General features: G+C 42.5%; 1 protein-coding gene and 1 non-coding gene across 2 annotated transcripts; one reads left to right on the top strand and one right to left on the bottom strand.

Annotated features, from left to right (window-relative positions):
- Positions 1-13939: 13939 nt before the first annotated feature.
- Positions 13940-14020, top strand: TRNAL-AAG. Its single transcript has one exon. It is a non-coding gene; the product is annotated as a tRNA-Leu (tRNA).
- A 256-nt stretch (positions 14021-14276) lies between these two features.
- LOC113345411 (epoxide hydrolase A-like) lies at positions 14277-15683 on the bottom strand. Its single transcript, XM_026589185.1, has 4 exons — positions 15321-15683; positions 15046-15228; positions 14703-14941; positions 14277-14610 (listed from the first exon to the last, which is right to left on the bottom strand). Exons 1-4 carry the CDS (start codon positions 15600-15602, stop codon positions 14364-14366), a joined length of 951 nt encoding a protein of 316 aa, XP_026444970.1. The 5' UTR covers positions 15603-15683; the 3' UTR covers positions 14277-14363.
- Between the last annotated feature and the right edge of the window lie 607 nt (positions 15684-16290).

Here is a 16290-nt window from a genome sequence, read left to right as displayed (position 1 = left end):
CCTCGGTGACCGTAACCACATTTCCTTGGCCGGACTCGATGAGATTTTTAAATCTCCCATGAGCGGACTCCTCTATACTAGTTGTTTCATTCCCGTAGTGTCTATATCGGTTTGTCCATGCACGCACAAATTTTTCCTTGAACTTATCCAACCATGAATTACGAAAATACGAGACGGCAGTCGGATAAACTTCGTCCCAATTGGGGATAAAATTGTCCAAATTCTTTTGTTACGTATCCTCGGTAAGAGACCAATAAAATTTCTCCCAATCTCTTAGAAATTCCAACCACTTTTTATGATTTTCCTCATACTCTTTGTCCACTCGCTCTTTGATCTTGCTTCTTTCATCATCTTCTTATTCGGGTGATAGTTTGTTCTTGCGAACGTCTTCCTATAGTTGAACAATCATTCTCTTCTCATTATCCGCCTTAGTGGGTTCAAACAAGGCATTGCAAGCTTTTATCACATTTTGACGTATATGATATGTACATAGGAAATTTTGTGCATCCGGGAAGACGTGGACATTGCTTTCATTAATGTATCATCTTGATCGGTTATGATGATCCTTGGAAGTTGATTTTCTGGGAAAAACAATTTCAATTATTGTAATGCCCAATTATAATTATAATCCCTCTCGTTTTCCATTAAACACCAAGCCAATGTGAATGATAACTTTTCCGATGTTTTCCCCACGATGTTGAACAACGACATGTTGTATTTGTTTGTCTTGTAGGTACAATCCATCATAATAACATCACAACATGTATGAGACAATTTTGCAAGCAAAGGATGCGAAATGAATATTTGAAGGGGCTTGTTGCCCGACCCTCTTTTAATGATACGCGTCTAGTTGTGATCCCAAACTATCTTCTCAAATTATTGCATAACGGTCCTCTCTTCCAATTCCACCCTTCTAATACTTGCTTGTGCGCTATAAATTGTACTTAGAGAAGACACCTTCGTCCGATCCTTTTCCTTGAAGCCTCTGATAATTTGTCTCGGTTTGATAAGTGCTTTGGTAAATCTCTTTACATCCTCCATTTCATGAGGTTTTAGATTTGCAACTAGGGAGTGACCAACAAAATATTTCGGATCCCGGTGGTTATGACGGCCGAAACACACCGTACAATCCCATTCGTTGTCCTTGTCATTTAAATGGAATACAAGCTTAAAGGGGCAATTATCCTTCCTCGTACGAGCCTTGTATACCCTATTAGTCTTCTTTGGATATACATAACCCTTTCTCTTATGGCTATTCTTCTCCTTATATTGCCTACTTCTCTCGCAAACCATCTCAAAATGATTCTTTGAACGTTGGGTATTCCTCACCAACACACACATGTTCTTAAGATCCGTCTCTTTAGGCCAAGCAATTGCTTCCTATGGAGATTTTATTCCCTACATGAGGACAACAATGGGAGATTATAAGGTTCATTACAAGCAATCCATTAGTAAGTTCAAGATACTAGGTGAAAAGTATTCTTTGGAACATACCGAAGGCATTTTATAGTATTCCGACGTATCCTGACCAAGCGGTCTTGCATTTGTGGGATCAATATATGTCACAGCCTAAGGATCGAATGAAAAGAAAATAAATTAGTTCCTAAATAAATTAAAAGTATATGCCGGACCACAGTTCTGGCTTGCTCGAACATTGTTCCGGCATGCTCGAACTGAACCAAAACTGATGACTAAATTTAAATTTCTTTCCGGCATACACATTTAATTAGAAATCAACGCCGGAAACATAGTGTCGGCAAGCTCGATACCTATGGCTCCACGCCGGTACGGTGTTCCGACGTGGCCTTTAATTAATATACCATGCCGGGATTTAGCTTTGGAAAACACTGCTTCCTGTATGTTTTTTTTTGTAGGTACCGGCATAGTAAGGTTAAAATTTAACCATGCCGGTTAATGAGCCGGCATTCATGTCATATGTGAATCTACGCCGGTACGGTGTGCCAGCATGCTCGTTAATTAATCAACCACGCCGGTATTTAGCTTTGGATGACACTACTGCTTCCTGTATGTTTTTCATGCAGTACCCGCATGGTAACCTTAGAATTGAACCATGCTGGTAGCATATTCCGAAGAGTATTCAATGGTAAGTAAAAAGTAACTTTTGTACCGGCATAGTTTTTTGGTTGCATACTATGCCGGTTTTAGTTTCAAAATGGGGGATATCGAGCTTCTGGCATAGACGTAGTATGATTACTATGCCGGTACTGATACTTCCGGCATTGAATTCATACCGCGTCCATGCCGGCACCGAGATTTTTCAGCAACAAAAATGGTGGTTTCAAAGAAAAAAAATCAAATTTTCAACCTCTTAGCAGCTTTACCTGTGTATTGGGGATGCTTGTATGTTGTGCAAGTTTACTTTCTTGTGTAGGTTCTTCAAAAAACTCTTCATGCTCATAAGGATCATGATCTAAGGGTATTGGTTCATCAAAAACTTGCAATTGTGAGTTGTTGTCATTAGCTGAGGATTGAAGATATGCTCCTTGTTGTAGTTGAGCTAAAGATTCAACAACAACAATTCTCTCTTCACAATCATCCTCCATTTTCACCAAAATAATTTCACTCTCAATTTTTCCCCCTCCTTCTACTTTAACCTCACTCACCCAAATACAAACAAAAACACACACCAATCTTTTAACAAATACTTAAGATTTTTCCTAATTACAATTAATCATTAATCTTGATTAGTGAGGGGTAAATAAGGTATTATGTAAAATACTTAGATAAGAGGTGATCCTGATTTGATATTTGGATCCCATTTTTGTCATTTTCCTCTATCCCAAATTAGTTTTTATATCCCCCAATTGCGCATTCTTAAAAAAGAAGGAGGGTCATATGAATAAAATGTTAAATGATGTTAAAATTTGACATAAACTCTATTCCTTAAGGGTATAATTGTCAAACCAACTTCAATATAACATATCTCACAAACATCCGTAGGAATTTGACAAGTTTTATATATTTAGAAAAGTTTTTGAAAGACCAATCTAACGAGCGTAAATACAAAAATCATATTATTCGTATTTTTAGAAAATTTTATTCCTCAAATGATTTTTATTTATTTTTTCCTATTTGTGTGTAGATATTATCCATGGAATTTTTTTAAAGTACAACTATTATTCAAAGTATTTTTTCTTAGTATGCAGATATTATCCGCGATTTTTTTTGGTGTGCTGCTATTATCCACAGTGTTTTTCTAGTGTGCAGCTATTATCCACAATGTTAATTAACCTTTCATGATAGTTTATACTATAATATGTACATTAAATAAGTTTATAAAACCGTTTTTAAAGATGAACAAACACATTGATATGAAGTTGTGTAGAAAATATCCACAACTAGAATCTGTGCAGGAAATATGCACAGCTAGAATGTGTGCAGGAAGTATGCACAATTGTTTCAGGGCCAAGAGAATAATTTGAATAATTATTTCTATGACCCCAGGGCCAAAAGAGTAAGACCTGTGTTTTTTAAGGCCATAAGAATAATTAACCTTTGCAAAATCTCTTAAATTAAGAAATTATCTTGATTTCCTAAATATTCATCTACTTTCCTGTTTTAACCTTTGTCTCACTCCCAACATAATTATCAATGTACAATAAATAAGGGCATATATAAGAAAAACTCATTTTGGAATTGGCATTCCGCCTATCTAATGAGACTATAAAAATTGAAAGTTACACCTATATATTAGGGACGGAAGGAGTATTAATTAGACCCTAGTTACCAGCAGGAAAACTGTTCCACCGAATGAAAAATATATATGGAAATGGAAAGTCAAAAACACGTTGTGTCACCACCAATTAGTTACCGTGTTTAATGGAAAATGCTAGATTGATTGGGATATTTTATAATCATTCCAATATACTTATAATACGAGGTTACGGGATCGACTAGTTACTAATTGAACAGATGACGAGGACTATGACAATCTGATAATTGATTTGGATTTTATATTAAAAGAAAATGATGTTTTAGGAATGAAACAATATTAAAAATGGAAATTTTTTAAGCAAAGTCAAAGCTTCTGCCTCTTCAGAGCTGGAGGTATAGATGGTCCTAGATCCATCTTGGATAACTGCACCTGTTGTAGAACGAAGTATCAAGCCATACCCTTTAAGATTAATTTAATCCACCTGTTTGAAGGTGAAAACGATTTCTGCTGATTTTGGTAATTTCGGGTGTGTGGGTGAGAAATGACTTTAAACCCTAAACAATGTACTGCAAGGGAGTACTTTAGATTCGAGAGATCAATCTGTACAAATCCGTCCTAAACCAAGAAATGGTCGTTCCATACTTGCTTTGGTCACAAAGTGAAGGAGAAGGGTTGGTTTTGGGGAGGGAAGCGAAGAGAGTGTTGAGACCAGAATAGTTGATTCTGGAAGAGTAGTTGTTTCACAACATGTATCAGAAAGTGGGAAGCTAACAGATGGAAAGCTAGCAATTATTTTCTGAGTGTTGTATCCTCCTGAACTGAACTTGTTATTCGGTGGAAATAGGTAAGACCTATTTATACAAGTCGAAGTGAAACGTACTCTGGTCTCGTAAGAAATGGAAAACGGATGAGTAAATGGGAGGAGGTGGTAACCGGTAACGCCTGGCATTGATGTTCCATAAAAGAAAGCGTTTCACCATTACTCCTTGTATTTACTAACCGCCTCATCCTTATGACACTGTCTTATAACGGGCGTAGTGTACGCCGCACGCTGTAAACCGCCAAACCAATACCCAATGAGCATCCCCAAGTTTGTGACATGTGTTGATGTCTCGAGTGTTTTCGTGGAAAACATGTAGCATGTTGTTGTTCGGAAATTTGCGTCTCGGTGGTGACCTTCGACGGTCGAGATTTTGCATCTTGAGAGGAAGGGTAGCCGTTGATTAGTGCAACCCTTCGTTTGGTAGCCAGTGTCATGAAAGCATGGCCAGTACGGCTTTAATACGACCTAGTTTAGGCGCGGCCAAAAGTTAGGGTTTTGAATTTGTTTGGGCGCGACCAAACTAGGGCTTGGCGTTGGGCAAAAGTTTCCATGCGTTAGCTGGTAACCTTGGACGGCTAAGATCTGCATCTTAGATGGAAAAGTGGTCGTTGATCTTCGCAATCCTTTGTTTTGGTAGCCGCATAAGGAAGGACGGCATGGTATGGCTCGACAAGGTGGTTGGCATGCCATTGGCACATGTGTCATGGGTGGCATTCCTTGGCGCGGTTTGGGCGTGGCCAAAACAAAGGTTTTGGCGTTGGGCCAAAAGTTACCATGCGTTGGTTTGCGACCTTGTACGGCTAACATTTACATCTTAGATAGAAGGATGGTCGTTGATCGTCACCAGCCTTTTTTTGGTAACCGCATAGGGAAGGCATGCATGGTATGGCGCGGAAAGGTGGCTTGCATGCCAATAGCACATGTGGCATGGCCGGCATGCCTTGGCGCGGTTTGGGCGTGACCAAAACTAGGGTTTTGGGCCAAAGGTTACCATGTGTTGGTTGGCGACCTTGGATGGCTAAGATTTGCATCTTAGATGGAAGGATGGCCGTTGATCGTCGCAAGCCTTTGTTTTGGTAGATGCATAGGGAAGGCCGACATGGTATGGCGCGGAAAGGTGGTTGGCATGCCATTGGAACATGTGGCATGGCCGGCATGCCTTGGCACGGTTTGGGCGTGGCCAAAACTAGGGTTTTGGCGTTGGGCCAAATGTTACCATGCGTTGGTTGGTGACCTTGGACGGTTAAGATTTGCATCTAATATGGAAGGGTGGTCATTGATTGTCGCACGCCTTCGATTTGTTAGCCATGAGGGGAAGGCCCATGGTATGTTTTAGGTGTGGCAAGGTGGCTGGAACGACATGCCATTTGCACATGTGGCATGATCGATATGCCTTGGCGCGGTTTAGGAGTGGACAAAACTAGGGTTTTGGTGTTGGGCCAAAGGTTACCATGCGTTGGTTTGTGACCTTGGACGACTAAGATTTTCATCTAAGATGGAAGGGTGGTCGTTGATTTTCGCACGCCTTCGTTTTGGCAGCCGTGAGGGGAAGGCCGGCATGGTATGGTTTAGGCGTGGCAAGGTGGCTGACACGGCATGCCATTGACACATGTGGCATGGTCGGCATGCTTTGGCGCGATTTAGGCGTGGAAAAAACTAGGATTTTGGATTTGGGCCAAAGGTTAGAATGTGTTGGTTGGTTACCTTGGACGGCTAAGATTTGCATCTAAGATGGAAGGGTGGTCGTTGATTGTCGCACGCCTTCGTTTCGGCAGCCGTGAGGGGAAGACCGACATGGTATGGTTTAGGCGCGGCAAGGTGGCTGGCACGGCATGCCATTGACACATGTGGCATGGTCGGCATTCCTTGGCGCGATTTAGGCGTGGCCAAAACTAGGGTTTTGGCGTTGGGCCAAAGGTTACCATGCGTTGGCTGGCGACCTTGGACGGCTAAGATTTGCATCTAAGATGGAAGGGTGGACGTTGATTGTCGCACGCCTTCGTTTTGGCAGCCGTAAAGGGAAGGCCGACATGGTATGGTATAGGCGCGGAAAGGTGGCTGGCACGGCATGCCATTGGCACATGTTGCATGGTCGGCATGCCTTGGCGCAGTTTAGGCGTGGCCAAAACTAGGGTTTTGGCGTTGGGCCAAAGGTTACCATGCGTTGGCTGACAACTTTGGACGGCTAAGATCTGCATCTCAGATGGAAGGGTGGCCGTTGATTGTTGCAACCCTTCGTTTTAGCATCCAGCGGCATGTAGCGGGGCCGGCATGGCTTTGGCATGGAATCGTGTATGGCATGGTTTGCCATTGGCACGATGGCGCGGCTGGAATGGTTGACATTCCTTGGAGCGGAGGTGTGAATGGCACGGCATCTCATTGGCACATGTGGTACGGCTGGCATGGTTGGCATGCCTTGGCGCGGAGACGTGGCTAGTATGGTTTGCCATTGGCACGGTGGCGCGACTGGCATGGTCGGCATGCTTTGGCGTGGATACGTGGCTAGTATGGTTTGCCATTGGCACGGTGGCGCGACTGGCATGGTCGGCATGCTTTGGCGCGGAGACGTGGCTGGCATGGTTTTCCATTGGCACGGTGGTGCGGCAGGTTGACATGCCTTGGCACGGAGATGTGGCTGGCACGGCGGCGCGGCTGGCATGGTTGGCATGATTTGGCGCGGAGACGTGGCTGGCATGGTTTACCATTGGCACGGTGTTGCGGCTTGCATGGTTGGAATGCCTTGGCGCGGAGATGTGGTTGGCACAACATGCAATTGGCACATGCGGATGGCATGGTTGGCATGCCTTGGCGCGGAGACGTGGCTGGCATGGTTTTCCATTGGCACGGTGGTGCGTCTGGCATGGTTGGCATGCCTTGGCCCGGAGATGTGGCTGGCACGGCATGCCATTGGCACATGCGGCTGGCATGGTTGGCATGCCTTGGCGCGGAGACGTGGATGGCATGGTTTTCCATTGGCACGGTGGTGCGGCTGGCATGGTTGGCATGCCTTGGCGCGGAGACGTGGCTGGCATGGTTTGCCATTGGCACGGTGGTGTAAGAATTTAGGGTTTTGTGTACGAAGGTGATGTCGGTCAATACTAAGGGTTCTACCATGGAACATGACACATATATATGTAAAAAAAAAGGTACCCTGGTAATTCTTACATAGGCCTGTTGAATGATTCAATAAACGCGCTAGTGGTTCTAGTGACGTCATGTCAGATATAAGGTTTTACGATTTTAACCCTAAGCTAAAAACCACCATCAACATTAAGTCCTCTGCTTAGCTCGGAACATGAGATATGTTGCGAGGTAAGCATAAGATGGTGACAGGCGAGGACAAAATCGAAATGACAAGTCATGAAAAGATGGTAAAGAATAACAGACTAACCTTTTTTGAGAGCTAAGGATAGTTCGTGATTCTCGTGTTGGCGGCCTTGCATAGATTCTACTTGTGGTGTTGCTGGCTATACCGTGAAGTAGTGAGATGTAGATTGTCATCTTGGAATGGGAGCCACAGGCGTTGGTAGGCTTGGAATGGGATCCGCAGGCGTTGGTAAGCTTGGAATGGGAGCCACAGGCGTTAGTCGGCTTGGAACGGGAGCCACAGGCGTTGGTCGGCTTGGAATGGAGGAAACTGGCTTCGGTCAGCGGAATGGTGGAAATTGTCTTCAGTCCGCAGAATGGTGTAAACTGGTTTCAGAACTTTGGCTACCAAACGATTGTGATGACGCTGGAACTTCGATTATCAAATGGTAGTGATGGCGCCTGGCAACTTTGTCGAAATCAGGGTTTGGGATGCCGAAACCCTAATTAGCGCTCCTTACTAAAATCGTTGTAGAATTATCGTACGAACTCGTATTTTGACGTTCCGCCCGTCTATCTGACTGGAAAAGAATTTCCTATCTCCGTACAAGGAAATATTTAGGTTTTGAGCTCGTTTAGGAGGTGAAAACGGCCCGACAGTGAAACTAAGGAAGAATTCAGGAGGGATGTTGCGGGCTCGGGGTAGCATACTCGCGCCGAGTCATCTGTTCCCGTTCATGGAGAAAGAAGGGAACTTTATTCTGTGCAAAACTTTAGAAAATCCATCCGTATGAAAATAGGTATTGACCTTCTTCTGTTTTTTTTTGCTCGTTTGTATCCGCGCTTTCATCTATAGTGTCTCTCCAGTGGATTCCAAAATTTACCAAACTCCATTGCATTCTTGGGACGGATGGATGAAATATATGCTCGTCAACGATCATGTCAGGGTTAATCTTGGAGATTGTGGTTGTCGTCTCGGTCCATCCTCGGCTTTAGGTTATTCAGTGTCTGGACCTTCTGATCGTGATGATGATGTGTTGTGAATGCTTGTATGGTCGAAAACTTCTGGCGCCCCCGGATGAAATAGGGATACGTTTCGTTTCCGATGTGCTGCTATCAAGTCTTCTAGGACTTTGTTCTAAGCGACATCCTTCGAACCATCTTCTGAATCTTGGACTATCGTATGGAATGAGATGTGCTAAGAAGTCCCTAGTTATACTTCGGTTTGATCTGATGGCATGGATGAATATGTGAATGTATCTTTGTGGCATGCTCTTGAAGTCTTCGGTGTACATGTATGGCTTCGTGTTGAGAAATTCCTGCGGCTCGTGAAACTTCGACATTGATGATGTTGAAACCAGAAATAACCTGGTTGAGGGGAGTGAAAGCGTCTCATGTTGGTAGTCCCCATGTGTATCATATTTTCATTGCATCGCCTTGAATCCACGTCCACGTGATTTGATACAAGCTTATCGTACTCTTCTGGATGTGACGCCGGGATGCTCAGGATATCGCATTGACGAAATATTCTGGATAGCGAAGATATAGGAATGAGAGAGTTATGTTGTTTATCATGGCTCCCTCTGTTTCTTCAAGAAAATGTTTCATTCGCGTCTCTGGAGTTATCTCATGAGTCTTTGATGGTCTTCGATGGACTGTGAAGAGAAGTCTCCAGTCGCATTTTTCTTCAGTTTCTGAAGTTGTTTTCCTGTGAGCAGGCTTGGGATCTTCCGCAGCCTCGTAAAGTGTTGAAGGCGTCTTCTAGACAGAGAGGTTATGATATTCTTGCGTTGCACCCTTGAAAAGTAGATGACCTTGTTGCGGCTATGGCATTTTGGTTGACTGTGTTTTCTGAGCTTTGACAGTGAAGGGATTCCGTATATATCCTCAATCCTCAAGTATGGTTTACATGTTTCCATCTTTGTAGTGATTGCTGCTGTGGTGAAGCTCTGGATGGTATCAACAAATGAGCGGCAACAATTCTTGGTAGCAGATGTAATCAAAAGAGACTACATTGTCGTAGTAACAAAGTAGGTTGGTTGGAATTGTATGGGCATCCGTGGAAGTAAAAGGATTGGCTGGAGTTGTGCGGGAATCCATGGAAGTAAAAGGATTGGCTGGATGCGTAAGCGAGCAAACTGTCCATGACTACGAAGATTGGTTGGCTGTGATCATGATCCTTGACATGGGGAGCGTGGTGGTACGACCCTTTTGCAGGAAGAAGCGTCATTGAAGCATGTTCATCTCTTGGAGAAGATGTTGAAGCTTAAGAAGCCGAGCGTTGAAGCCTCGTCTTCGGATCGTAGAGAAGCTTATGGAGAGAATGCTGAGGGCGAGCGTTGAAGCGGAGCGGCTGTCGGAGTGATCGTTGTAGCGGATTCACTGCTAGAGGATGTTGAAGCAGAGCGGCTGCGTTAATCAGTGTGCTGTCAAACTGGACACTCTTCAAGAGAACAATGGTTAAGAGTCCCCAGTTCCATCTATCAATCGTGCTTTTCCAGGAGAGGTTGGGGTATGGGAATGGCTTCTCTAGTTGGAAATAGCTGCTTCCCTGATGCAGTGCGGTTGAGGGCTGCAAATATGCCTTGACGTTGTTCCTTAGGGAAATATAGAATCTCACATAAATGTTTCATCATAGACTGCACGATTTTGCGGGCGAAGTCCCCATAAGTCATGCATCTCCTGACAGGGAAAAGAGTCTTTGTGAACTCAGGGGGGTTGCTGATTTTTCTTTGCTTCGATTTTGGAGAAGTCGTTCCTGATCTTTTCGTGTTATGAAATTAGATTGTTGATTCCCTTCTACTGGGCGTTCAAGAGAAACGCTGTAAGGATGCAAGCTGCTGGCGCAGGGAAGATGCAAGATGTTGTAAAGATGCAAGCTGTTAGCGCTGGAAAGGATGCAAGCTGCTGGCGCTAGAAAGATGCAAGCTGCTGTAAAGATGCAAGCTGTTAGCGCTGGAAGGATGCAAGCTGCTGGCGCTGGAAAGATGCAAGTTGTTACCACTGGATCGGCTTGGAATGGGCGCTGGCTTGGCATGGACGATGGCTTGGATTTGGTATGGCGCAGACTGTCGGCTGGGCATGGCACGTACTGTTGGCTTGGCACGGCGCTGGCTTGACGTGGCGCGAACTTGTTATTGCGGGCCCAGTTGCCTCTTTCCATACTATCTCAAATAGAAAATCATTTCCTTATTCAAATTCCAAAAGTGTTATGCGTATGAAAGGGGTTGGCTCTCCTTTTTATCTCGTATCTTTGTTCTAACGTCCTGGTGTTAGCGGTAGAAATAAAGTGGGCAAGCATATTCCAGCTATGTACTCCAGCGTTTCTCTTTCAATTTGTTTTCTTGTTTTCTTGTGTTGGTGCAAACCCTAGCCATAGGTATTGCTTCCATAAATCTGTAAAAATATTGTTCTTCTGAACTGGTGTAAATCCTAGCCGTGGGTATGCCTTTCATAAACTTGTAGAAACACTGCGTCATAAACAATTCCTCTTAGAATATCACCGAGCAACGTCGGCTACCTCATGAATATGACGGGTAATCATTATTATGCAAAGTAGGCAGGTACGGGTAGGTGACTGTTTTTCTTTTTTGAAAGGAAAACAAAGCGCTTGGTTTATGGTTTTGATTTTCTGGATTTTTGGGTTGATAGACAAGTATTACCCCTGAGGGTTTTGGATTATATTTTGGAATGAACTGTTTTAGAATATTGATGTTTTTGGTTATGAATATAAGTGGCATGAGTACCCCAGGGAAGTCATGGAATTATGAATGTTATGCGATAGTAGAAAGCATGAAACACGGGAAAAATATGTCTACCAGTTTTTTATCTCCACGTGAAGATTTGAAGTAGTAGACCATGTATTTTGTCTAGCAAGACTTACTCGGTTTTTCGGATCTCCTGATGAAAGGAATCTCCCGGGTGTAAGACCGAGTTTTCTGGGAAGCACCGTCGTGACCGTGGAAAGTCCCCAGTCATCCCTTATCGTGTCATGACTGGAAACCGGGCTGTCTGGTAACTGAGTTGTGGATCCCTGGGCGGGTCGTTTGGATTCTACCGTCATGACGTCTGGGTCGAAATATGAGATCGAGGATTGAAAGTAGACATTGTAACTATTGATGGTGGTTTTTAGCTTAGGATTAAAATCGTAAAACCATACATCTGAAATGATGTCACTACAACCACTAGCGCATTTATTGAATCATTCAACATACCTACATAAGAATTACCAGGTTACCTTTTTTTATATACATGTGTCATGTTCCACGGCAGAACCCTTAGTATTGACTGACATCATCTTTGTACATAACAAACCCTAATTCTCATGCTACCGCTCCAAGGTATGACAACCATGCCAGTCGCACCACTGTGCCGATGGCAAACCATCCCAGCCACATCTCCGCGCCAAGGCATGCCAACCATGCCAGCCACATCTCTGCGCCAAGGCATGCCAAGAATGCCAGCCGCACCACTGTGCCATTGGCAAACCATGCCAGCCACATCTCCGCGCCAAGGCATGCCAACCATACCAGCCGCACCACTGCGCCAATGGAAAACCATGCCAGCCATATCTCCGTGCCAAGGCATGCCAACCATGTTAAATAAATAAACTAAGACCACTGAGAAAATGTAGATCAACTAAATTGCTCATGATTTGTCAACAGAAGCGATAGACGCACCGAGGGATTAATCCCACAACCTCGGTGCTCTCTCACAAATATGAGGGCCCACCTTTGAGTTTAGCAGGGAACCACATATTTATGGCGGATCCCAAAAAATTGTGAGAGAACACCGAGGCTGCGGGATAAATCCTTCGGTGTATCTATCATTTCTGAATTGTCAATGTGTAAAAGATTGCGAGTCAATATAATTCCGAAAGTCATCCTTGTCCAGCTATACGTTCGGGTAATAGTTTAGTAGTTTTTCCACGCAAACTATATTATGTTAATTTGGCTTGGACCTATGAAATATGCTATGTGAAAGAATGTCTTAAATTTTTCCAGAGGACGAAAGAATATTGGGAGGTTGTTAGTTTATTTTCAGTTTGGTAAGTCAGTTTATGGATTCGTAGATACGTACTTTTTCATTTGAGCATGGAGCTTTGTTAATACATGCACACTAATAAGAATGATCCGAGAAAGGTATCCCGCAAAGTAAGGTTTCCTTAGAGCATCTCCAAGAAAAGGTGGAAGATTTATTTTTTAGTGACACATAGGATTTTAGACCTTCATTTTAACTAAATCCATCTCCAACAATAGGTCATATAAAATAGGAGGGATGAAAAACTAATTTTGAAGAAAGTCTTATCTTAACCTCCGAATGACCTCCATGTCATATTTTTTATTTTTAATAATTAATTAAAAAAGAATTAAACGGTTAAGATTTCATCACAAAAAGTTTTCTAAGGATCAAACCTCTATACTGTTGGAGATGGTTTTCTAATCATGGGGTCCTATATTTACTATATATATAAATTCTTTTAAATAAGGGTCTCAAAATAAAATCCACATAGAATTTTTAACACCCGCTGTTGGAGATGCTCTTATGAGCGAACTGCTTTAGGAATTGTTTTGCTACAATTTTGCAAAGTTTGTCATATCTTTAGGTTGTTGATTTTTTTTTTTTTAGGTTGTTGATTTTGTTATCTACTTATTTAGTATTTTTTGTATGAATAAAGATTAGCTACTAACTCCGTGGCTCGCTTCAGAAGAAAACATTGGGGGTTCGACGGCTTTGCAATCTAATTACATTCTATCCCTAATCATCGTAGAATTCTGGTTCCGTCCCTGAGTTGCCAAATCTATAAACATCACCCAAAATACATATTTTCATGTGTGTTTTTTGAAAGAAAATAATAATTAATAGCCCCCTTAAAAATTTAAGATTTAGCTGATTGGATATTTTTAGCCCATAGACTTTAAATCCTGCTTCGGTTGCTGGGTGTATGGATTTGTAGTCATGTTCTTTTTCATTTGAGCATAGAGCTTTGTTAATACATGTGCAGTGATAAGAATGAGAGGCTCAGACAGGTATCCCGCACAGTGTTAGTAAGGTTTCCTTGGGAGTGCTGTAGGTAAGCTACAATTTTGTGAAGTTTATCTATTATTCAATTTTCCTGCCAACTTGACCACAATGTTGATATGGCCGAGTTGGTCTAAGGCGCCAGCTTAAGGCGCTGGTCCGAAAGGGCGTGGGTTCAAATCCCACTGTCAACAGTTAATTTTTCTTCTTTTGTCTTTATTTTTTCCTTTTTTTTTTTTTTTTCTGTTTTGTTGTTGTTTCTTCTAGCTAAATGTCTAGTCTCGTATCATTTGATCGTTTCAATCAATTTATTGAAAAACAGAATCTGTTTGGCTTAAAAAGATTTTTACCGCCCTCGAGCAGGAAATCTATCGAGTTGAATGAAACATAAAATGAAAGGTTAAAAACACATCGAGTATAATATATGAGAACTCTCAACGAAAACGACATAACTCTTAATTGTTTGCTTTGAAGCTAATACAAACCAAAAGACTCCTTCAGGAAATAAACTAAAACCACTAAGAAAACGTAGATCAGCTAAAACTTGCTAATGAAACCGTAAATGTGTTCACTAATCTCATTAGGTTTTTCTTCATTGATGAAATGAGCAACTCCTTCCATTACTACCACGTCCTCGAGCAACGGCACATCTCTCTTGAACCCACCACCGTGTATATATTCTTTGGCTCCCGGAGTCGTATATGTCAAGTCCTGGTCCCCAACTATGAACTTCACCGGTACCTTCACTTGAACCCCATTCCATGGTGCAGTTAATTCCCAACTTCTACACAAATTATTCAAGACTTCTCTCAAGATAATATATAACACAATTAGCAAGTGATTTGAGCAACATATAAGTAAACAATATGTACATACAGATCAAGGGCTCTGTAGTAGTTCAATCCCCCCTTGAAGCCGGTCTTTTCGAATTTAGACGCATAATACTGGATGTCATCTTCGGTTAACCAAGATGGTAATGGAACTGGAGTCTCTGGTAAAGCTCCAAAGCTTACTCCCTTGGGTACAAATAACGGACCTGTTTTCCGGTGTGTGAGCATTGCCCTCATTAAGGCTGAAGTATCTGCACTAGCATACTCTGCTTCGATTTCTGGCTCCTGTCAAAAACAAGATTTGTAATCACTTGCTTCGATTTATGGATTTTCAGGTGTTGAGAATGATCTGCACGGTAATTTAACAGCTCAAACTTTACTGGTCATACCTGGAACCTACAAATATAGTAGTCGTCGCCAAAATAAGCTCTCAAACGCTCAAGGGGTTTCTTGGTTGGATGTCTCGGAGGAAAGGCGACGCTGAGAATCACCATCCCCTTGATTTTGTCAGGCCTAAACAAAGCAAATTGCCATGCGATGATCGCACCCCAATCATGACCCACCAAAAACACCTGAAGGCGTTATGAAAAGACAACTTGACCGTAAAAAACTTTGCAATTTTATCCGACATTTTTGACTTTGGAGGCAGTAAAATTTTTAGTACCTGTTCAACACCAAGGGAATCAACAAGAGCAATGAGATCTCCAACTATATGGTGATAAGTGTATCTAGTGGCAGAAGTGGGTGCATCGGTGTCGCCATATCCTCGCAAATCAGGAGCAACAGCTCGATAACCACGACCCGAGAGCTCAAGGATTTGATGTCGCCATGAGTACCAAAGTTGAGGATATCCATGAAGGAACAACACAACTGGTCCTTCTCCTTTCTCTGCTACATGCATCTTGATCCCATTCACTTCTACCATTCTGTGTTGTATTTCCTCCATGATCACAGTCTGTCTTAGCTGGTTTTCCTCTCTAGCTAGTCTTGAATTCTTTTACTTTTACTTGATTTTGTTTATATTGATGGTGATGGTGTTATATTTAGGGTGAAACATGTGAGATGGAAAAGCTTGTTTCTTCGGGTCTCTAGTAAAGAGTGTACTCATGCAGTATGGTTGGAGAGTTAATGCATATCAATGAAACTCACAGTGTACTTCATTAAAACTCCAACTGTCCAACGTACAAGTGCTGTTGACAAATTAAAACCACAAGTAATTTTTTTTTGCAGTACACTCTTGGTATGACCCAATTCCTGAGGCAAAAGAAACAAGGGCAACCTAATCAATGTCCCATCTTAATCTTAAATGTGACAGTTAGGGGGTCAGGGTTACTTACTAATTAGGGGAGTCTTGGGTGAAGCATCATTCAGTTCCTAGTCTTTGGTCAAACTGCAAAAGGTGTCGAGTAGACTAAAATAATCTCACAATACATCAAGTACGTAAAACAGTAAACTTCAAGTACCAGTCGCTAAACCAACAAACATCAGATTTCCTCTTCTGCTGAACTCCGATGTCAATTTCTGTATCCCTTTTAGTAAGAGTGTCATACTAGGAACCACTCTACCTCTGGGATCAGGAGTTCCTGTAAAAGTCTGGCTGGCACCTTCATTTTTGTAAAGCGATCTCCTGTCTG

This window comes from Papaver somniferum, unplaced genomic scaffold (assembly GCF_003573695.1).
Source record: "Papaver somniferum cultivar HN1 unplaced genomic scaffold, ASM357369v1 unplaced-scaffold_81, whole genome shotgun sequence".
NCBI lineage: Eukaryota > Viridiplantae > Streptophyta > Magnoliopsida > Ranunculales > Papaveraceae > Papaver > Papaver somniferum.
Note: the sequence above shows the minus strand (reverse complement) of the source record. Positions and strands in the feature narration are given on the sequence as shown.